This window comes from Homarus americanus, unplaced genomic scaffold, assembly GCF_018991925.1.
Source record: "Homarus americanus isolate GMGI-L3 unplaced genomic scaffold, GMGI_Hamer_2.0 scaffold31037, whole genome shotgun sequence".
NCBI lineage: Eukaryota > Metazoa > Arthropoda > Malacostraca > Decapoda > Nephropidae > Homarus > Homarus americanus.
The window spans coordinates 5,245,744-5,269,802 of record NW_024722227.1 but is presented as its reverse complement, the minus strand read 5'-3'; the positions used below and the strand labels follow the sequence as shown (position 1 = coordinate 5,269,802).

At 42.0% G+C, this 24,059-nt stretch overlaps 1 protein-coding gene across 8 annotated transcripts in view; it reads left to right on the top strand.

Annotated features, from left to right (window-relative positions):
• The first annotated feature begins 6,619 nt into the window (after positions 1-6,619).
• LOC121862327 (protein lap4-like) overlaps positions 6,620-24,059 on the top strand; it is a 151,388-nt gene continuing 133,948 nt past the window's right edge. For all 8 annotated transcript variants that reach the window (XM_042360509.1, XM_042360507.1, XM_042360505.1 and 5 more), the window contains exon 1: positions 6,620-6,792. In XM_042360509.1, the coding sequence (XP_042216443.1) occupies positions 6,635-6,792 (158 nt within the window). In that variant the 5' untranslated portion in view covers positions 6,620-6,634. The remainder of the gene's footprint in view (positions 6,793-24,059) is intronic.

Here is a 24,059-nt window from a genome sequence, read left to right as displayed (position 1 = left end):
AAGAGGGTGAGTGCTCAGGGGTAGGGAGAGGAAAGAGGATGAGTGCCCAGGTAGGGGGAGAGGAAAGAGGGTGAGTGCCCAGAGTAGGGAGAGGAAAGAGGATGAGTGCCCAGAGTAGGGGAGTGGAAAAGAGGGGGGAGAGGAAAGAGGTGAGGTGCTCAGGGTCAGTAGGGAGAGGAAAGAGGGTAAGTGCTCAGGGTAGGGAGAGGAAAGAGAGTGCTTAGGGAGGAGGGGAGTGCCAGGTACAGGTGAGGGTGCCCAGTAGGGAGAGGAAAGCCTAGGGAGAGGAAAGAGATGAGTGCTCAGGTAGGGAGAGGAAAGAGGATGAGGAGTGCAGTGCTCAGGTACGGGAGTGCTCAGGAGTAGGGAGGGTGAGTGCCCAGAAAGAGGGTGAGTGTTCAGAGTAGGGAGAGGAAAGAGGGTGAGTGCTCAGGGTAGGGAGAGGACACGCGATGAGGGCCCAGGTTTACGGTTTTAACCCTTTGAGGGCGATGGTTTAATCCTTTGAGGAGTATGATTTAAACCGTTGAGGACGATGGCTTTAACACTGGGGATGGTAGTTTTAACCCTTAGAGACCGGCTTTTAAACCCTTGGAGGAATATGGTTTAAACATTTGAGGACGATGGCTTAACCCTTTGAAGACGATGGTCAGACTGACGTGGCTGTTACCTGCACCACCCACCACATTTACCTCCCGTGGCCACCTCGTTCACATCGTCACATTTGGTAGCAGCAGGAGAGCCACTTACCTTTAACACCACCTGCACCTGCCACTAACGGTCATGACGACCATACCCACCACCCTTCCAACTCCGCTCCAGGATACGGCCAGCAGATCACACCTCCATTAAAGGTGCGCTGGCTTTAGACAATACTCGTTTCTGCTTTCTTAACAAGGGTTACACACGGGTGCTGACGTCACTGCTCTCGTTATCTTTACATGTGTGCCTGGGCACCACTCTTGTTGCCATTATATTGGGTGGTGAGAGGCTCGTGGTGTGGCAGTAGTGACTGTGGTTTGTGGCGCTTGTACGCGTGTTGTCTTCAATTTTGTATTGAACTACGTGAAGCCTGAGGTGAAGGGTCTCTTGTTGGTGTGGAAATTCTCCATAATGGTAGGCGTGGTCAGGTACAGTTGCCAGCAAAAGTCCTCCCACAACCTGATACACAGGGCTGTGGGAGAACTTTTGCTGGCAACTGTACAACTCAGAGTTAGACCCAGTGAACATAATTAGCCAGTCTTTTATGAGCCTTAAAGTGTGATCTTGAAGGAACTTTTATTTTGTTTTATAAATAACATAGACAAATAGTGGCAGGTTCATTGTACACCATTCCGTATCTCCCATGACATCTGGGGGGGGGGGCGCTTGTACACTACGTGGGCACTATTGCATTTATATTTCTGCTTCTTAACTGAAAATGTGCATGAAAACAAACGCCACTGAGTATCCACCTCTTGGAACGCATTTCTAGGTCCGCTTTTCACGCGACACTTGGGAGACGCAGTTGGGGGGGGGGGGTAATATTTCAGTATTTAGCCGAAGGCAGTGGATGAGGTTAGGGATATTTTTGTACCTAGTTACACCTGGCCAGGTGGAACGAAAAAGGGCAAAATTAGAGGTACTGCACCACACGAGAAAGCTGTCTTATTTTATCGTTACACAACTCAGGGGACGTAAAGTTTCTCAGCATAATTTGTATCAAACGCCTTCTCCTTGTAGAGCACGACTGTATATGCTATTACAAGCAAAGGCACTCGGGTGTTTCGGTAATGTGAAGGACCAATATAACCATCGAAAGATCCAACCCTGTTATGTACTTACCACTGTGTTTGGTCAGTTAACCTACGTTTATAAGAGGCTTTTCAACAGCAAAAACGACAGTTGTATATATCATTATTGTTGTGGAGTGAAGTTACAGTGGCGTGAGCAGATAAAAGAGGAGTCTTGCAACTTACACTTCTGACAAAATACAAAGCTGCTCTGTGGGCTGTTGAACAGGACGACACATAATGAAATTGTTTTCTAAGTTTATTTGTTTATAAAAAAGTTAATTTTTATATTGAAAGGAGCTTTGATTATATATATAAAACAAATATGGAGAGTTAAATGATGCAACTTTTATTTCTGATTCATCACGTCTTATATTTCTTTATTACGGAAACATAATATTTTGTAAACCCCTAAATTCTTGACATTATACTAGGTAGTGGTTCCTTCACGGTGATTTATTTATTGCAACATATCACCCACCTGGGGAGAACCAATATAGTTATTGGTTGTGAGACTCATCGGAATGGTATGACACCGTGTTGCGTGACGTGTTTGCCTGTACCACCGCTCACCACTGTCAATAAATATTGTGTTGGGCAGAGAGAGAGAGAGCACCATATTGTAGGTACCTGAGCGTGAACATCACTAGGGGCTGCGCACTGAAGCCTCCATTGTTGACTCTTTTTATCCTTCTCGTCCTCCTTCCTCTTCCCATTCTTTTCACTCTTTGTCTCCCCTCCTCTTCTTATTCTTTTCTTGTGATTACATTTCTCAGGATCTTTCTTGATTTTACTTTTTCCCATTCTGCTCATCATTATCGCAATCCTCTTTCGTGTGTGTGTGTGCGTGCGTGCGTGCGTGCGTGCGCGTGCGTGCGTGCGCGTGCGTGCGTGCGTGCGCTTGTGTGTGCGCGCTTGTGTGCGCGCGCGCGCGCGCGCGCTGATAAGAACGTAAGAATGGAGGAAACTGCAGCGGGCCTATTGGCTCATACTGGCCATTCCCATTTACACCCAACCCCTATCGCTCATATATCCGTCCAACCTGTGTTTGAAACTATCCAGCGTATTCGAGTTAATGATGATGTTTGGTAACTTGTTCCACTCATCCACTACAGTATATTTTCAAACCAATTTTTACCTATTTCGTTCCTAAATCTAAATTTGTCAAATTTAAAACCATTGTTACGAGTTCGCTCCTGGTTGGATAGTTTGAGTACCTTTGTAATGTCCCCTTTGTTTAGCCCTGACTTCCATTTATACATCTCGATCATATCGCCCCTCACTCTACGTCTCTCGAGGGAGTGCAAATCAAGATGCTTTAACCTGTCTCTGTTCTCAACGTTCCTAATGCCCGCAATTAGTCTTGTGATTCCCTTTGGTTCCTTCTGTTTGAAATTTCTTCATATTCGATGTTCCTTTCTTTCCGTCTCCTCATGCTTTTCTCTCTTCCTCTTTACGTGTGTTCCGTAGCCTTTGTCTTGTTTGTTTTTCTCTCCCTTCGTTCTCCTCTTCGGTATATTTACGTTCCTTCTCCATAGCATCACAGTTTATACACATTCATAATTACCGTCATTAGCGATTCCTCTAACACTTACCACAAAACTTTACATTGCTTATTACTCTAATTAGCACAAACACATGTGTGGAAGAAACTCAACCTTGTTAATTGCCATGTGTGTGTACCTGTGCGGATGTGACGCTTCAGTGTTACCCCTGAGCCAACTTTTCAGTCTCACTAAGATTGTAGAGACGTTGGTCGTGGTGTTGGATTAATCAATAGGTGAATAAGCGAGGCCATGATAATGAAGACGCCGGCAAGCATTGGTGTATCGGATATTGGCTGGTTTAGCTTTGGTGTTACCGCTTCACACAGTTGGAGCAGTTGATAAGGTATGTGTTGCCTGCCCCGGTGTGGTCTGTTAAAACGGCCCAGATCACGGCTTCCAGAATCCTTATAATCTCAGGAGGTTCTTGGTGGGTGGTGGCGGTACAGTACTGGGACGTGGGGGTTGAGGTTTCATACTAAGCCGGTACGGTCGATTTTGAAGACACTGTGGGATATAATGTCAGTATTTGTTAGTTAGTTTCCGCGTTTGAAGCAATGAACCAGAAAGGAAATGTGGATGTTGACCAAGATCTATTGGAACTGGAAGGAATCATTAGCAAAATTCATTTGCATGCTATTGTTATTATGTTTTTCTTCTGTCATCAGTACTTTGGTTAAAACTGGTAATCATGGTGCAGAGTCATTGCTTATCTTTCTATAATAATTAGTATGGATCTGGCAGCGTTATTTATAAAGTAGTCCACAGATACAATGTAGTGATGATCACATCCAACCAACACACACAAACTTGGTTCATGCCATCAGGAATTCTCCTCCAGGAAACTCTCTCTCAGACTTTGTTATGAATGGGTTTTCTATTAGTCCAGTCCATTATGGCTTCCCGACGTCCATTTCACAAATGGAATCAACAGTATCAAAGTCTCCACACAGGTCGACGGTTCGGAAAATAATATCAGAAAAAAAGGAAGCAAATATTTTGCGTGACTTAATTGCAATACAAATTAGTTTTAAAATGTCAACTTTGTAAATCTGATGATGAATACAAAATAATGTTGATATAGCTTGTGTCGATTGGTGAGGCTCCCAGTATCTCCACGCCTTAGCAATTTTATTATTTTTTTATTTTTTTTTTACCACATAAATATTAAGTAGTACAGCGACAAAATGCCTTGTGTCAGCACAGTGGTGGTCAGGCCTAAAACTAGCATCAAGGTCACCATGCTGTTCAAGCGTGACAAGCGTGACGCTGCGACGGCAAGTCTCCTCCCTCATGTTATTATCCATGTTATGGATGTATCCGAGATGACGATTACTAGTCGCCAATTTCTCCTTTGTGCTTACGTCTTTTACCGCTTGCCTGACCTCCCCCTGTATAACGAGAGATGTGCCCAATCTATAATTTTGTTAACCCCCTGTAGCTGCTAGTTTTGAGATCAAATCCTGTAAGTTTGTTTTATAATGGATGCCCGCAGGTGGAATGAGTGGAATTCAGTTTACAGTTATTATTTCGAGAAGCTTTGGGTTCAGTATAGGTTAGATACATAATTCGTGAACCACAGATGGTTTCCTGTCTTTGCAGGAGCAGATACTCGCGCGTCGGGCACATCTGGTAATCCGTCATTGGTGATTTGTCGACCGTGGTGGATGGGGGGTTGGGGGAGGTTTGACCCTTTAAAGACCGAGCATCAGGGGTATTCGTAAAGGGAAACGGCTCGTCCAATCACTGACTGGCTTATGTCTTAACCATGAAGTTATACATTAACATAGACTGTCGACTGTGTTACAGGTCTACACGTACTGTACACAGTGAGTGCATTGTTATTGCTGAGTGATAAGACTGTCTTGATAAAAGAAATACGCCAACTTTTACTGTGTTGACTACAGAAGCCGGAGAAGTGGGAGTCCACCATTTTTTATATTATTATTGAGCGCAATTGTTTGCTAATTGTGTTGTGAATGACTGTAAGCAAAAGTCTCGTTGGACTCATGGGAACAAAAATCTTTGCTTTTACTTTTTATCATCGTTGGGTATTTTATATTGTACCTGTGTAGTAAAAATATGGATTTTATCACCAGTTTGAAGCAGAAAAAAAGTGCGTTCAGTAGAGAGATTCATTTACAGTTCATACGAAGTTTTAAGTCAGATATGGTAAATTTATTATTAACTGATTATTAGACGAATAAAACATGTATAGTAGTTTTATGTTGGTACAGCCCAAGAAACCAGCAGCTTCCCAAGTTGTGGGGAATACATCGCTGGGAAGTTGAGCCCTCTGACGCACACATCTGTGTACCTCGTAAACAGTTGGCAGGCCTGTGGGACTTTGGAAAGGGGCAGCCAGTAACACCATTGATTCTCATAAAGACTTAATTTCCCCGATGATAAATCATTACTGGGTATATGTGTCCTTGTTCCACAACTGGAATAGTAAGTCCATTACATGTATTCTTAACTATCATTTGTCGAACAACTCGAAGCATGTATCTAGTCACTCGTACCAACTGACCGCCAGTATTCAATATTCACCGGTCAATATTGGGAATATATTGTTGCTTAGACTGTGTCTTAGACTTTAAAGAATTGTAACTATATTGAAATGATGACTTGGTAGTGCGTGTGAGTGAGGGGCGGACCATTGCCGTGTAGCACAGGTCAAATGGACTTAATTATGTGCTAATACACCCAAACCTAACCTATCCTACCCTAGCTTAACCTAACCCATTAGGATTGGGACTTATTAAACATGAAATCCTAACGTAATGGTTAAGATAGGTGAGGTTTGGGTTTATTTGACAGGTCCGCTTCAGTGTGACCCTCCTCCAGGTCAACCTGCACCACCACTTCCATTGTGTTGTCACTTGCATTCTTTACAACTGACGTTATGCTGTTTCAAGTTGTGTGTTCATGGTTACTGTAGTGGCGGAGGGCTCCGAGTGAACCAGAAAGTAGGTAGTCATATGAGCAGCCACGAGAATAAGAAGATAAGTTATTGAATAGATAGACGGCTAAGCACAGGTGTTGGCAGGTACACGAACAGGTTGACACACTGAGTTCGGGAGACAAAACTTCAGTGGCATAATTCCAACATGCAGACTGTATGGTTAAAGAGAGATGCCAGAAGAACAAATGTATGATCACACACTTTAAAGCAGTTATTATCTCTACTAGTGTATTAATCCATGGTGTGACCACAAATCAGTATTGAAGTTTGGTTAGGACATACTTATACCGTTTTTGTTGTTGGAAGCTTACAGATGACACTAGTTTATATACCATTGATGAGAAATACGTGAAATGTTCCAGGAAAGTACTTTAAATAACAGTGCATTAATTATTAACGTGTGTGCTATTGACAATTTTTTTTCTCCCGCAGACATCCCGGACATCCCCGACAACATAAAGAACCTGAAGGCCCTGCAGGTGGCCGACTTCAGTAGCAACCCCATCCCCAGGTGAGTCCCGTAACACTTAGTAGACTATTCTATCTCCTCCCCCTCACACACACACACACACACACACACACACACACACACACACACTGATTGATTGATTTTTTGCAGCGAAATTTACACGAGGTTCTTGTGGTCAAATGCTATGATACTGTTGAGCGGTAAGTAAAGACACAATGGAGTCATAGAGTCTACCAGTTTACGCGTATACGTTAGTGTGTGGTGGAAGGAGGAGGTTGGGGTGTTGGAGGGGGGGGATTTGTTCAGAAGTTATCTAGGAAATGACGTGACCGGATGTTTCGAAACTTCTTATCGCGGTCCACAAGTGTGAGTCAATCTGGTGATGACGATACTCTCTTAATCACTTGTTTTACTGGTATGTGTTTTTAACCTGCCTTTAGTATGTGTTTGTGTCTGTTTACATCCTCTTAAAAGGTCGGGTGAAGTGTGAAACGTTTTTCTCAGTTATACAGTAAATTACCTGGAGCTCTCTGCAGCGTATTTTAACCTCGGTACGTCAGATATGAGAAAGATATCGGTCAGAAATATACAGTAGTATCCTAGGGGTCTAACCTGTACGCGTCAAGAATCTTTCATTGGAGTGACAGACATAAATGTACAGTTAACGATAGAATGAAGAGAGGCAGCAGGTTTGTTAAAGAGATACTAGTGTACAGACCATCGACATCTTGTAGCAGGGAACTCATCACAGAATACATGATCAACCACACTGTTTTGGGTATGCAACATTATACCACGTCTCTCTCCCACGAAAGAAATCCAAACTCCGTGTAGGCTGCATGGCTCGTGTTGACACTTATAATACGGGGATTAGCCCACCGGTGCCTGGGGGGCGAAAATGTAATAATAATAAATAATAATAATAATAATAATAATAATAATAATAATAATAATAATATTCATAAATAACATTTCTAATAAAATACATATTTAAAAATAAAAACAATAAAATAATAAGATAATAAAACTACTGCTGCTAATAATTAATAATAAAACAAATAATAATAAAGACCACAAAGAAACATAAAAATTAAGATAAAAAGATCAATAGTGAGAAACGACAGTATGTATGTTGTGTTGTCAATAGTAAGAGAAACAATTGAATCCCTACAATTGTGTGTAAATGAGGCAGAAAGTCAGATCAGCTTCTGGGACTTGGTCACTTTGTGATGCCATATGGCAGCAGGGCCTACCATTATACAACACCTTATGATTCCAATAACTTCCCAGGCGGTAGTACCTCCCTGTTTGATAGCTGCCTACTACCTGTTTTGACGTCAGTGTGTGGTACGTGACACGTTCTCCACGGCGGCAAAGTGAGGATTTTCCTTGATGATCGGTCTCTGTTCATATTCTTTCTATATAGTCAGACGGGTGAAAAATGGGCCCCTTTATAATAAGCATGACTGCCTGTTGAATTATTACAATATTTTTTAGTAGGATATAAGTATAAAAATATATAGTTTGCATTATATCCTATTTTATGTAGTTATAAAACAGAATTAGTTTACAATTCAATTAAGTTCACCAAAGAGGACCGAGAATACAGCTGGTAGATGTATCCAAACCCCAAGGATGAGGGGGGAGGGGGTGTTGATGTAAGGCCTTAAGTTGTGAGTACAGACCCACACAACCAAGCTGAGACAGGTATCACGTCACGAAGGCTAATAGTGTAGTGTGAAGCCTCTCAACTGCCGCATTTTAATTTGCAGTAGGACTGGATACATCAGCAGCGGCTAAACTGACACATACTGTATCCCTAGACACTACTTCCCAAGTCGTCTAACACGCAGGTTACTGTACCGGAGCAGACAGCCTATAAACTTCCTGAACGACCTCAAAGGTTGTAAAGCGAAGCTCCTTCCTGAGTTACAGGGAAAAACAAATAGCAGTGTTCAGTCTTTCACTAGCAACATAAGAAAATTATATTGATAGAAACTCACGAGCAGGTGTCACATCTGGTAAGTGGGGCGTATATACTGTAGGTGACGTGAGTGAAGGTTTAATTACACCATCGCGCATCTGTTCAGATCATGTATGAGTCGTACTCTAATAATACATATGAGGCCTAATGATTTATACTTGGAAAATAGATGAGACAACTATAGAAACTAGAATATCAAGGTAAATTATTATAGGCTTAATACTAATACAAATCAGTAATTCAAGTTGATAAACAATGATGTAAAATGGCAGTGTGTACATTGTGGTTATCAACAGATGTTATTGTATTCGTAATGTAGTAAATGTTTACACACGGACAGTCACAAAAGTGGAGTTTTAGTAATTATATATTGTACCTCACAGACCAGCACGAGAGAAAGTTGTGCCGTAAAGCAAACTTCATAAACCTGTACCTTTTAAAAGCCGTGTTCATTATTTTTGGATTATGGCCATTTAGGAACATGTTGTTACTTAAAGAGGTGATGTTGGAGGCATATCTCGGTGTTGGAGCGTGTAACAGGTAGCTTCAGCTCACTTCTTCCCATCTCTCCTGTTTCTTTCAATTTCTCCCCATACTGAGTCATTCCTCTTGAGTTGTCCAGGAATAAATTTTTGTCAGTACGTATTTTTTTTTACTGAATATTCCTTTGTTAAAAATGACTTGGGTTTTGATAACTAATTAATTATTTACTAAATGCTCCTTTTTTGATATCCGAATATTAGCGACAAAAAAATTATATTTCATATTAGCGGCACATCAATTTTTTATTAATTTAAAAAAAAAATATTGTATGAAGCATGAGTGCCTCCGGATGGGTCTGGAATTTCTGAAGTTGGTTGTCATATTAGGCAAGTTCACGTAAAACTTTAGTCGCCGGAAAACAGGTAAAGCTGCCCGAACCAAATTAGATACTGTAAAAGTACATCAACAAAAATATACCAGGGTATGGAAGAAAAAATTAAGAAATCAACAGTAATGTAGTTATTTGTTAAGTGTGACTCCTGACTTGTTGCCCACACCTGTCCATAACATGATGACAGTAGCTGTCCTGTGTCCTCTTCTGGTTGCGGGTACAGTCGGCCTCAAGAATAAGTATACACCTACGGTTTGTGTTTCAGACAAAATATCTGGTATCACTCACAAAATTACAAAATGACCTGTAATTTATGTTTTATTCCTACATATATGTTATAAATACATTCGTTGTGAATGTTTTACTTGTGTTTTGTGTGTTTATATTACAAGTAACATTGTATCCAATGGTAGTAAACTTGTTGCCGAATGGGATTGCAGTTATAGTACAGCTCCCTCCTCGTCCCCCACCTTTACCCTACTTTTTTTTTACTGATGTTTGGATTGGTAAAGGAAGGAAGAGGGGTAAATAGAAGAATAATGAAGGGGAAACAGAAAATAGTTAGAGATAACAGGTGGGGGGAGCTGAGTTTCATCATGCGTCTGGATGCGCAGTTTCAACGTTACCAGACCATTTTCGGACCTTACAGCTACAGTGTGTATACTTATTCCTGTGACCGACTGTGCCTGGTGTTGGGTCGAAATTTGAGGAAAAAATCTGTATCGTTATCTAGAATACGATGTCATAGCCTTTCAATTCGATGACCTCATTCTTCAAGTTCGATGACCTCTTTCTTTGAGTACGATGTACTCTTATCGAGTACAATGACCTCTGTATTAGTCTCTGTCACATTAATATTATATAAATATGGGCTGAGGACATATATTCATTATATACATTCTATCACCCAGACTATTGAGTATACAGCTACATAAGCATTTGTTCTGTCACCTTCTAGGGTGGACAGCCCATAAACATTTGTTCTTTCACACCTCGGGTGTACAGCCCATAAAACTACAGACTCAACCTTAGTGTGTGGTAGGCTGTTTAGACAATGACTGTGTTAAGTGAGATGTCACGGGTTCGATTCCCGGGCCGGTGGAAGTTGTTTGGACTTACTTCCTAGCCCCCATTAGCCCCTGTTCACCTAGCAGTAAAGTAGGTACCTGTTGTAAGTCGAAAGTTGCGAATTCGTATTCAGGGAGTTGTTGGAGCTTCCAATAACTTGATGACATAAACCACTGACTCTTCAGGCTTCTGCGCCCTTGACTTCATGCTTCTACGCCCTTGACTCTTCAGGCTTCTACGCCCTTGACTCTTCAGGCTTCTACGCCCTTGACTTCATGCTTCTACGCCCTTGACTCTTCAGGCTTCTACGCCCTTGACTCTTCAGGCTTCTACGCCCTTGACTCTTCAGGCTTCTACGGACTCTTCCTACGCTGACGCCCTTGACTCTTCAGGCTTCTACGCCCTTGACTCTTCAGGCTTCTACGCCCTTAACTCATGAGACATAAAGGCAAGCATGAACTTAGCATGCTTCCCTGTTGGGCACTGTAAACGCTAATGCGCTTCACCTTACACAAGGATGGGGAGTGCCCAAAGTACAGCCCAGTTCTCACCAGTTCACAGCCCGGCATGATACTCTTAAGTCGTGTCGTGGGCCAGCTCTCCAGGCTGTCCCTCTCTCATTATATCAGCTAATTACAAGCTAATAGCTAATGCTCATTAGTCTGTCAATACCAAATAATTGTACAGACATTACAACCCAATGTAACTAGAAAATCACCACGTGTGTTAACATTAAACCAAGGAACAACAAGTGAAGAGAACAGTACCTGTGTGTTTAGTTTAACTTACAAGCTAAGATAATTACAAGTACAACCCAGGACAGCTGTGACGATTTCAACTACCAAGTAACAACTAATCTACGACTGTATCAAAGGTGACATGCCTTGAGATTACCTGATATCTCACTCAGCTGCATCAAAGGTACCAGCGACTAACCTACACTCCTTCAGGCAAGTGTTAACAAGTGAGATAGTTCGATATCATAGCACAGCTAAAACACCTCTTGTCGAGTACAATGAGCTCTTGAGTTCGATGAATGAAGGTGAGGGTGGGTGGGTAGGGTGGGTGGGTAGGTAGGGAGAGGAGGGAGAGTGAGGGAGGGAGAGTGAGGGAGGGAGGGAGGGAGTGGGTGGGTGGGTGGGTAGGATGAGTGAGAGGTGACTTCATCCTGGTAATTGATCCCGGTAACAGGAGAGTGGCGGCTCATGTAACACCACATATCCCGACCTCCACAAATCATTCGCTCTAGATGTTGCAATTAGATATATGTTATTCAGTTTATTCCTCCAAAATCTTCAGCGCTGATAAAGGTTTAAGAACAAAACTGACTTAAGCAAGATCACAGTATCATTTAAAAATAATAAAAATTTTGATAAGATGGAAATATACTGAAACCCTTATCAAAACATCTTAAATTTTCTTTGTAATAGATCTGTCAGATTTGTAATAATTTTGAGCTCAAAGGACATGCAATAGCAAGTTAATCTCATCAAAAGATTGATTGATGTGTTTGAGGCCATCACCCCTTGCTGAGTAAGATCAGATCAGGGCCTCGTATAGGTACTGTATACTGTTGTATGGTCTACTGAGAACAGAGAGTATAACACACCTCACCTTCCTTCATTCTGTCTGCCGCGCCAAACTCTAAGGGTGGGTACTTTCGACTATTATGGGTCTTGGTTGATTATTTGTCAGGGCGACGATATATTAGGATTTTTTTTCGAATTAGAAAGCTGAAATTTCGACATTGTAGTAACCAATTCTCTCTCTCTCGAGTGTGTTTTTTTTTTGTTGTTTTTACAGTAGTGTGTACACATATTTTGTTCATGGGAGCTGGTGTATACTGAAGATACCACTACTGTTTTTGTTAATATAATATTTTTTACCTTTACTTTTATTTTCTTAGTAATATATTGCTATTTCTGACAATGAACCTTTGCCTCCAGTGAAGGTTTGGACGTGCCATCAGGCAGTAACAGTATGATGATGACTTTCTCTCTTCTCTGAGCATTTGTTTCGCTCACAGCTCCGCTTATTGTGCCTACACTATCTGTGTGCAGTCTGTCCGTCCGTCCGTCCCCACAATTGGCGTACAGTGTTCTATATATCATAAGGAGTCCCCCTCCCCTCCCCTCCTTCATAAGTATATCGGTTTCATATATAATTTTTTATTACATTCGAATTATTTCTAAATTAAGGTTAACAATTAAAACAATATCTTGTATTAAGATGACTGATTATTGGCATGGTGCTGGGTGGATCGGTGGTAGTAGGAGTGGATTATATTATATATAGATAATAATATGTCGTATTTCTTATTTCTTACCGTAGAGTCCGATACCTTCACACTGATTACTTACAGCAGATTATGGCGTATCTACGTAGAAGTTCACTCCACCACTCGACATTCCATGATTTATACTTGATAAATGATGATTTAATGAATTCCATTAATTTCCAACATCTATCTCAGTTATTGGTTATACTTTGTCATAACCAATCAGTCATTACCTTTAGTAATAATAAGATAGGATCACAGATCCGGGCAGATAATTGCACTTACATTTATTTGTCAAGCTTCCATACAATGATTTACAATTTGCATGGATATATGATTCACTCACGTTCACGCTGTAATAAAATTAATCTTCTAAAAGAGGGAATTTTCAACTTGGGGACACATGTGATTACTCTACTGTAGGTATGACTTAACAGAGCCTTAATTCTTCAAGTGATACATTTACTGCCAGCCTGGATTGCTTTTGTTACAACCAGGCTTCATCACAAGAACTTCTCTCCACGGCCATAACAACAAAAAGTACTCTTGGATTACCACACATAGTCTCGCGTCACTGACAGTCACTGTAGACGGTTTCGCGGCAAGGAGAACTGGTAAGCGTGACTTGAATTAACCATTTAGGTGCAATAGGCCAACCTGGATTGCTTTTGTCGCAACCAGGCTTCCACACGTGATATTTCCACGGGGATAACAAACCTAGGTTAACACACTTAGTCTCGTGTCGACGACGGTTCACAGGACGAAGTGGCGGTGGAGGACTCGGTGTGGTGTCCCGCCCCCTTTCAGGAGGGAGAGGATGGAGACGACGTCTTAACTATACCATGGTCCAGGGGATACTACTTAAAATGAGGTTTTTGGGTGTGAAGCGATGAACAGTACAACACTGTTTCACTGCCCACCCCCCAAAGGCTGGCTAACATACACTAATGTGAAATACATGTCCCAGTTATGCCTCGCCGGGTGTCTTATCTCTAGTAAAACAAACTTTGGAGCTGGTTGCGTGGGTAAGCCTAATGCAACCCATGACAATTATTTTTCAATAAAAAAAATTACACCGTTCATGAAAAAAAAAACTAGTAACGTAATACTCCCCCCTCCCTCCTGGGGGGGGGGGGTTCAGAAGAACAAGTTCACGGACGAGGTCGGCAGTGAGCTGTTTGTGTCGTGTATAAGGCCTCCTGGACCTTGCTTTTCGTTGCATGACATTTTTTTCCCCGTAGTGGTAATCTTATTCGGTGTTTATTACCTAAGTGCCACAGTTCACAGCCTCGGAGCCCCAGCCATTGACTATTAAGCTGTTAAAGTTAAAGTCAGGGCGAGGGTTTCAGGGACAAAGTTTACTCTTAACAATACTTTCTCTTAATTTACACACATTTTATGTCCTGTGTAGTTGTTTTTAAATAGTTTCTGAGAAGGCTGCACAGGAAAGTCGTCTTATATGCAAAGTGATGTTTAAAGGTTTTTATTTCACCCGTGTATTATTAATGTAAGTCCTACCGTTATGCAGGTATTTTTTTAATTTCTTGTTATTTCCGACCTCATTTCCCTTATCTGTTAGAAGAACGATACAACCGACCACCCAGATACTGCACACAAAATATTTCCTCTAGATACGAATAATTGCTGCTGTTCCTCACGAGCCAGGAAGTAATCTTAGAATGGATGTATAAGTAAATCACTATGTAGAAACTTTAATGTGTACTAATGTTTCTAAATTTGACCCTCTGCTTGTTGGCCGTGTTGTTGATGACGGATTTTTTTCTCTTTCCTGAGGTCGTGCTTCTGTTTTTGTTATTTATTATTTCAAAGTAACACGATGGCGACAGGTAAAAATCGGGTCGGAAATGTCTGAAAATGTGTTGAATGTATAAAATCTTTCCAGGGGAAATTTGTAGTGCTGGGAACCTAAAGTGGAAGTACTGTATAGCATTTCCTACGCCCATAGTAACCGTGTCTTGACCATTAAACTCTTGCAAATCCCATCTGGTTAATTTAATAAAATGCCGAATCCCGAAACCATTTTTGTTTTCTATCCGTTTGCATTCTTACCTCTTTAGTTTTCAGTGAGTAAAGATGCCCCAAAGTTTTGAGAATTGTGACTCATTCCTGGGACGATGGTTGTCAGAAAGAGAGATAAACAAACGGATGGTAAATGATTTAATTAAACTTGATAGAATAAGACAGAATTTTAATACTGGTAGCCCACGGGACACAAAGGTCTGTGAGCGTGTTAACCAGTGAGTATCGTACAGGTTGCCTGACTGAGTAAATTAGACAAGAGACGAGGCAAACCACACATTAAAGCCAGAAGTGGCAGCCCCAACGACCCCTCCCCCAGCTAATTTGATGTACAATATTCCTTAGTAAGAAGACTATGATGCCCAGTTTTTACTGTAGAAAATAACTCACTTTTACTTTGACCGTTGACTGAGCTTCTTTGTATCTGGTTCATGTTTAAGACGTGTAATAGCCTTAATCCATTCGCGGGGAGAGGGTATTTATAACATGGGTCAATATTAGTCAGTTCAAGTTAATCAATGCCTGCAGATTAGAGCAGGGTAATAACCTTGTCCGAAGGTTATTGACCTAAATGGAGGCTTAAGAATCATTTATAATTTTATAATATGCCTCGCGAGGGGGCTGGTTTATTGGGCACCCCCCTTGCATCCTGTACAAGGCGAAGCGCAAAAAGCGTTACAGCGCCCAACAGGAAAGCACGTAGAGTTCATGCTTGCCTAGTCGACTCGTGCATTTAAGGGCGTAAGTGCCTGAAGGCCTGGCATTTGACATTATTAGGGACTTGCCACGCCCTGCCATAAACAGATGTATTGTATCGGGAATTCTCCCTCCACACACTCATCCCCCCCCCTTTTTTTTATTGGGCACCCCGTACATCCTTGTGTAAGGTGAAGCGCAGAAGCGTTTACAGCGCCCATCAGGGAAGCATGCTAAGTTCATGCTTGCCTTTATGTCTCATGAGTTAAGGGCGTAGAAGCCTGAAGAGTCAATGTTTTATGTCTAAGCAAGTTATTGGAAGCTCCAACAACTTGTCCCTGAATACGAATTCGCAACTTTCGATTTACAGCAGGTACCTACTTTGCTGCTAGGTGAACAGGGACCAAGGGAGGCTGGGAAGTGTGTCCGAACAACTTTCCACCGGCCCGGGAATCGAACCAGTGACACTCATCCTGCCGATGAAATCATTCGATTAGTGACCCCGGGTCAGGTTTTGGATATTGTGGGGATGGTCAGTGTGTGGTGTTGACATGTTGATGATGATCAGTGTGTTGATGAAGAATGTGCTGATTAACGTTGTGTTGATGAAGAGTGTGACTAGACCAGTTGGTAGGGATATTGTGTTACGTCAGTATCGCCTTAGTGACCAGATGCACTGACAACTTATATTCTCTCATCAGCAGGCCTACTGACGGTCAGACCAGACTCCAGGGACACGTCTCTATTCTCCACAGGCACAAAGGCTATCTCGACACGAGGCCAAAAATTTCAGCTGTCTACAGTATATCAGATGTACAGTCCAATTATAATTGACCTCTGGTGTATTAAAGTTTGCCGCGTGTGATATCCCTTAACATGGAGTACAGGCTGGTACTGTACATAGCGTATAGAGGGGACTCTAATTTACATTCAGAAACAGTTTATTTATTTATTTTTAGATAATTATTTTTGCTTATTTTATATTATTAGGATTGCGGTCCAGTTGACCCCCAATCGTACACTCAGTCTCTTGTCAACTGGTCGCTCAGCCTTACCGCCTATTGCTCGCTTGCTCTCACACACACACACACACACACACACACACACACACACACACACACACACACACACAGTGTTCGTTTTCTTGAGCCAGGATTTTTGTGGTGACTTGAGAGAAAACGCTTATTTTTCTTCGATGATTGAAAGGGACGGCAAGAAGTGTCGTGGATTGGTTTTAGACTCGACGGACGGACGGCGGGAGGGAGACCATCATAGCCACTGTTGAAATGTTTGTTTTTAATTTAACCCGCACCAGGTAAGACATGGGAGGGGAGGGAGGAAGGAAGGATGGGGACGAGAGGAAGGAAGGATGGGGAGAGGAAGGAAGGAAGGAAGGATGGGGACGAGAGGAAGGAAGGATGGGGGAGAGGACGAAGGGAAGGAAGAGGAAGGGTGAGAGGAAGGGAGAGGGGAGGGAAGGGAGAGGAGAGGGAGGGGAGGGAGAGGAGGAAGGAGGGGAGAGGGGAGGAAGGAGGGGGCGAGAGGGAGGGGGAGAGAAGGGAGAGGAAGGAGAGGAGGGAAGGGAGGGGCAGGGAGGGGAAGGAAGGGAGGGGGAGGGAGGAAGGGAGGGGGGAGGAGGAAGGGGGAGGGGGAGAGGGGGAAGGGAGGGGATGGGAGAGGAGGAAGGAGGGGAGGGAGAGGGAGGAGGAGGGGGAGGGAGGGGAGGGGGAGGGAAGGAGAGGAGGAAGGGGGAGGGGAGGTGGGAGAGGGGCGGGAGAGGAGGGAAGGGAGGAAGAGGAGGGAGGAAGGAGGGGAGGAGGAAGGAAGGAGGGAAGGGAGGGGGAAGGGAGGAGGGAGAGGGAGGGGGAGGGAGGGAGGAGGAGGAGGGAGGGAGGGAGGGAAGGGAGGGGAGGAGTGGGGAGGGAGGGAAGGAGGGGAGAGGGAGGAAGGGAGGGGGGTGAGAGGAGGAAGGAGGCGGTGAGGCAGGGAGGGGAGTGAGGAAGGGAGGCGGTGAGGGAGAGGAAGGGAGGGGGCGAGAGGGAGGAAGGGAGGCGGTGAGGGAGAGGAAGGGAGGGGTGAGAGGGAAACTGTAGAGGTAAGAGGAAATTGGAGGAAATTAATTTATTGCAGAGTTAAACTTGTGTTGATTAATTTTGCTGCAGGTATCCCAGGCAGCTGTGGTTCAGGTAAGTAATGGGCTTAACTTTCAACACCGTGAGAGCTGCCAGCTACACACACACACACACCTGTATACAATATGTGTTTGTAGGGCGGGAGTAAACATGAAAATTCTCCTGGTTCGTATACAATTGGTGTGGACTTGGAGCTTGCGGGCGCGGCATCCTTAAGGGGGGGGGGGCACTTAAGGATTCGATTACACGCATACCTCACCAACTTTCTTGTGTAAATCTTGGGCTGAAACCTGGAGCAAGCTGTACAAAGAGTTTCTGTGTTGTCAGCCAAAGTAGGATGTTTATTTTTCATTGCTATATCACGATGAAAGGTGGTACTAATAATTTGGTAATGGACGTGTTTGTCTCGGGGTGTGGTGGTGAAGTGGTATAATGTGTAATTAAAAAAATAACTTGATGGACGAACTAGTATTGATCTTAAAACTAGTTTAGTACCTTGATAAATAGTAGTAGTAGTTGTTGTGGTTGTTTGTGTACTGTATTTAGAAGTTTCAGTAACAAGAGCCCTTGAAAGAGATATCATTGTTGTCTTTAATTTCTACATTAAATCCCCAGACTTTTTTTTTAATATTAAGACGTAGTAATTACTTAAAACATGTGATGACTTGAAGGTGCGTCGGGACGGTCATATAGAGAATGAGAAGTGAAATGTATATGTGCACTGTACTGTATATTGATAAGCGTAGCACAGACCCTACAGTGTTTATTATTAAGTGCTGTGGGATAGGAACAACAGAGCGATAATACTGGTGGGGTGGATGGCAGTCATTTATTGGTCATGTGGACGGCGTGGTTCGTATTTCGTATTTATTTTTAGGGTGCGATTCAACGCTTGCGCCTCACATACAAGTGTTGATGGGTGGTATTCGAATATTTGGATTATGGGGTGCGTCTCTCTCTCTCTTTCATTCATGTTAACTCTTCGGCGGCAAAAGGCTTTAAGTTACCAGCGTGAGCCAATGAATATCTGGATTTTTGCGATGAACATTTCGACTGCAGAGAAAACAATCTCAGTTTAGATTGAAAATGTCAGCCAGTGTGCCGCAAAATGGAAAACACAATCAGCGCCATATGTATAGGGATTATTTCCCTAAAAAAAAAAATTCCCGACAAATAAAAATCTTAAATGTGCTGTGTGTTTGTGTGTTTGTGTGTGTGTGGGGAAGTGGGTGAATGTATGTTTACCAAGTTTAATGTGGGACTCTTCTCAGCCAAAACAATCCTTTTGCAACATAAAACAGACACCCTAATCAGAGTGAGTCACTGAATTGCCTCCACTGTGTAACCTCTTGAGTATCATGGCATTGAATACAGGGTAATAAGTCATCATAGTCAGGGGTTAAGTCATCGTATTCAAAGGGTTAAGCTGCCAAAGTAATGGGTCCTGAATACTCATAGATATTATTGTTCTGATTATCACTGGTTTAATAGTGACTGACTGTGACCGAAAAAAATGAAAGTGTCGTAATTAATTGAAGGAGGCTCTTACTCCCCTCCCCCTAGCCTGCCTGTTTCATACCTTCATCCGCTGCCACTAATGCATTTGTCCCTTGTACACACCCCTTCTCCTTCCCGCTCAATCTCTCCTCTCCGATTTTCTAGACCACACAAAGCTCTTAAGTTAAAAGAAGATTGCAACAATAAAGGTTTGTTCAGAATGTGTTGCTAACACAAGTATCAGTGCAAATTGCTTGTTATACCTTTGATATTTTTTAATAGGACCCTGAATGTGCCAAACTCTTTTGATCGACACGGTCTTGTGTATATGTATCCGCTTGTGTATGTATTTGTGTGCTTGTACAGTGTGTATGTGTATTATGTATTTGATTGGTTGCTGTATAAGAAGGTGGGTTCTAAAGCTGTCATAATAAAATTTTGGTCCCAAGGTCACGTTTCAGCGAATGATCAAAACGACATCCTGTGAGTAGTCCGAGTGAGGTACTCGTTAAATGTGTACACGTAACGGGTGGTAACCTGTCCGTAAATAAACGCAAACATCTGATGATTAATTTTAAGGGGAAGAGAACCTTAGTGATGGCGATCGGTAACAATGCTCTGCTGTATTTTTGAGTCAGTCAGTTGTGTGCCATAGATAACTCTAATATATCCTACTAACGGTGGAGATGCATGGCGCGAGGCTCTATCACACGCCGACTCTCCTTCAAGAATCACCACTGAACTTTTATAAGTATCTGCCTTCAGTTTAGTCATCTTTAGTACTAAAAAAAAGTATACAGTTTCTTGAAGGCCTCTCTTCATTCTAACACATCTGCAAAGTGTTATCAGCATGCGCCATTATTTCCATTGTACATACAACCCCCTCCTCTGCCAATAATATTTCGACACTAAATTTTCCAGTTAAGATCTCCCTCTAGTTCCCCCATGGCAATATTAACAACCCGTGTCTACACATCTTAATTTTGACCCACCTGTCATGCTATATACTTACACCAAGTAACTTCTTGTAACCCAGATGATACTGAATGTTCGACAATAATTTCTTGAGGTAAATTTACAGTATTCACCATGGGCCACTAAAGGCGGGAACACACTATTATCACGTCACGTGAGCTCATATGAGCTCACGAGGCTTCAAAACCGTGAAATCGGCAGTAGGAGTCACACTTGTCACGTCACCTCACGTGATTTTACAGGAGCTCACCTCATATTACATGATGCACATCCATTTTTTAAATCAGTCTTAGATCTGAAACAAACATGGAGTGTTGTAGTTCAACTGATTCATCGGATTTTGAGGAAGATATGGAAAAGGCTGTTGCCATTCTTGTCGCCGCTAAAACGATTGGCCACAGAAGAGAGTGGATACACGAGCTAAACTTAAAAAGAAAAGATATGGGTGAATTTCATCACTTAGTTAAAGAACTAGAACATCATCCAAGTCGATACCATATGTATATCAGAATGAACCAGGAAGAATTAATTTTTTTACATGATCTCATTAAAGAGGACATACAAAAGCAGAACACAAAATTTCGTGTTGCAATCAGTACTGAAGAAAAATTAGCTGTATGTTTAAGGTAAGTATTAACTTATACACGCTATTATTTAAAGAGTTTATTTGGGCAAAATGGTTGCTTGTAACACAGATTTACCCTTTTTCAATTATCATAAAAAAGATTGCCTTTTCTCAAACTTGAAACAAAATTTTAAAGTTTTCAATTAAAAACAGATCATTATGAAACAGGATTTTTTTCAATTTGTCACAAAACACCCTTTTTCAAATTTGAATCCCGCAAAAAAATCAAAACAAAATTACCACATGTTTCAATTGAAAAAATACTTTTTTCTTTCAATTTTGAAACAAAAAAGTACAGTAGTTATTCATTGATGGCCTATTGGTTTCTGCAGTTAGGTTCTGTGGATCCATTTCAGTGCCCATTTTGGGTAAATTTTCTGAATAGCTAGTTGATGCGGGATCTGATATTGAATAGGATGAGTGAGGACGTTCTTGATGTTGTTCTTCATTCATCCTTATTTGTGCTTGCAATACAGCATTACTCAAGGCGGGCCAGATTTAATATGAGTACACAGTATGCGGGCCAAGTAACATAATTATGAGCACTTCGCAATCAGCTCTTGGGTGAGTAGTACGACAAAATAAGAAAGGTGGATTTACACTAGTCTGCGCTCGTGCGAAACCCTTAAAACCGAACAAATCAAGTGTTTACTTACCTTGATCAATCTTATTGTTTACTACTGCTGCTTCCTGATAATTGACACCTCTTGGTATGGACCAGTGCATCAAAGTTTGGCACTAACGACTGAGCTGTAGCAACCTTCAGTATTGAATTAAGGTGCACATCATTAAGTTGAGACCGAAGCCGAGACTTGTTCAAGTTCATCACAGAAAAGAGTTGTTCACAGACATATGTACTTCCGAACATTGACATAATCTTTGAGGCAAAACATTTAATCCTGGGATAATTTGGTCCAAAATATTGATAAAATGTGCCAACATCAACACTCGAAACTTGTTCCTCAACACAGAATCACACTGGAGCTCAATTCTAACTGAAGATGTTCTGGTACCTCATCAACACCAACAGAGAATGGGTCCCGAAAAATGAAAAAAATCCTTCTCAAGTCTTTTAAAGTCAGCAAATCTTTCTTGGAACTCATTCATTAATTTGTAAATCTTGATGCAGTATTTTTTTGTGTTGATATCAGCATGAAACTCAGGTGTGCCTTGCAGGGACTTCAAGGTCGGAAAGTGAGAAAGATTACTCTCTGATAGTTGCCGTTCAAAAAGCTGATGTTGATTGAGTATTTTGTTCTAGGAAACAGCAGACTATTTTATTCAGCTGAGGGATACACTCACTATTTAGTTTTAGCTCCTCAAGGTAAGGTTGGAGCAGCAAATGGGCCGCGGGCCGCATGCAAGAGTGTGTCGGGCCGCATGTTTGACACCCCTGATCTAGACGGTGTGAAATTCCACTTTTATCAGGTGTGATTTCTACGTGTGGATCGGTATATGACTTCAGGATTCCCATTTGTTTCACTGGCGTTTTTGGTACACTTGACTTATCAGCTGACGAAAACTGAACGAGATCTCTACTGTTTCAACCTCTCTCTCTCTCTCTCTCATTACAGTTCCATGTTTCTTTCCGTGGATAAAATGATGGAAGCTGAAATTCCGGACTTTTGAAGAATTTAAAAAATTACTTCCGGATGAAGATTTCGAGACCTAAATGGAGGACATGTCCGGGAAAATACGGGCGTATGGCAACCCTAATCTTGAGTACCTTCTTCCATTACGTTGCTGTGTGTCTTCCGAGTTTCCATAAACGGCAAAAGAAATGACATTTGCTGTTCATACTTCCATGGGGGGATCTTTTTAGCTTCCTGGCCACTTTTTTTTTTATTTACTACGACGCCTGTTGATTGCATTCCTGGAACATCTGCGTAATTTATCCCTGGCATCTTTCACCGTTTCAGCTGTAAAAAGAGAAAGAAAATAATTATTACATATTTATAACTCCTAGCTGAAACAAGTTTATATTAAGAAATATTACAAAAATCTGATATTTGGCATCTGGAAACTCTTTTCGAAGTCTGGGCTTCAGTTTCCGACTAGGTTTCAGCACAGTCCGAGAAGTAGTGAAGGATGTTTGTCATGCTATTTGGCATAAGTTGGGGTCTATTGTATTGCCTGAACCAACCGAGGAGATTTGGAGAAAATCAGCAGCTAAATACAAGGAACTGGAACTTTCCAAATTGCATTGCAGCCATAGATGGGAAACACATACGTACATATTCAGTGCCCAATTAATTCTGGTTCGACATTCTACAACTATAAGGACACTCATTCTATTGTGCTGCTAGCACTAGTTGATGTCAAGTACAAATTCATTGTAAATGATGTGGGTTCATACGGCAGAAATGGTGAAAATGGAGTACCTCAGCCACATGTTATAGTTGGTGATGAAGCTTCCTCTCTAAAACATAGTTACTCCGTCCATACAGTAGACATCATTTACGAGGAGATGAGACCAAAACAAATTTCAATTATCGATTACCTAGAGCTCGAAGGGTTGTAGAAAATGCCTTTGGTATTTTCATTGCTCGTTGGAGAATATTTGTTCAGCCTTTAGAGTTACAACCTAAACCGGTTGATAAAGTGGTGCTTGCTTCATGCTGCCTTCATAATATGGTATGCAAGGAAAATGAACTGCAGCCTGAAGTTGAGCCGTTACCATCTTCTACTTCTGCCCTACATAATGTAGAATTTCTTCGAAAAAAATACTACAAGTGAAGCTTTCCAGGTTCTAGAGAACTTCAAAGATTATATCAGTTCTCCTGCTGGCTCGGCTAAATAAGCTGTTTGAATATCAATGTTAGTATCAAAGTGGACAGCAATTAAAGTTCGACTCTTTAAGATATGAAAAGTTCCCTATCATTAACCATGGCGTATCTTCCCTTCATCTTATTCTTCCTCTTCCCACAGCAGTATCACCCATTCATCTTCTGTAGAGGCGTGAGCTAATTATAACAGTATTTTGTGTAGCGAGGTGGCGTGGCGGGGCGGATATCCTGTATTATTTCCCCCCAGCCACTGGGTAGTGGGGGACGGAGGGGGTGGTCGGTCGGGTCCACGCGTGCATCGCTCCACCGTTATTTTACACATGACTGACCCTCTCTTACTACACTTACCTAAGT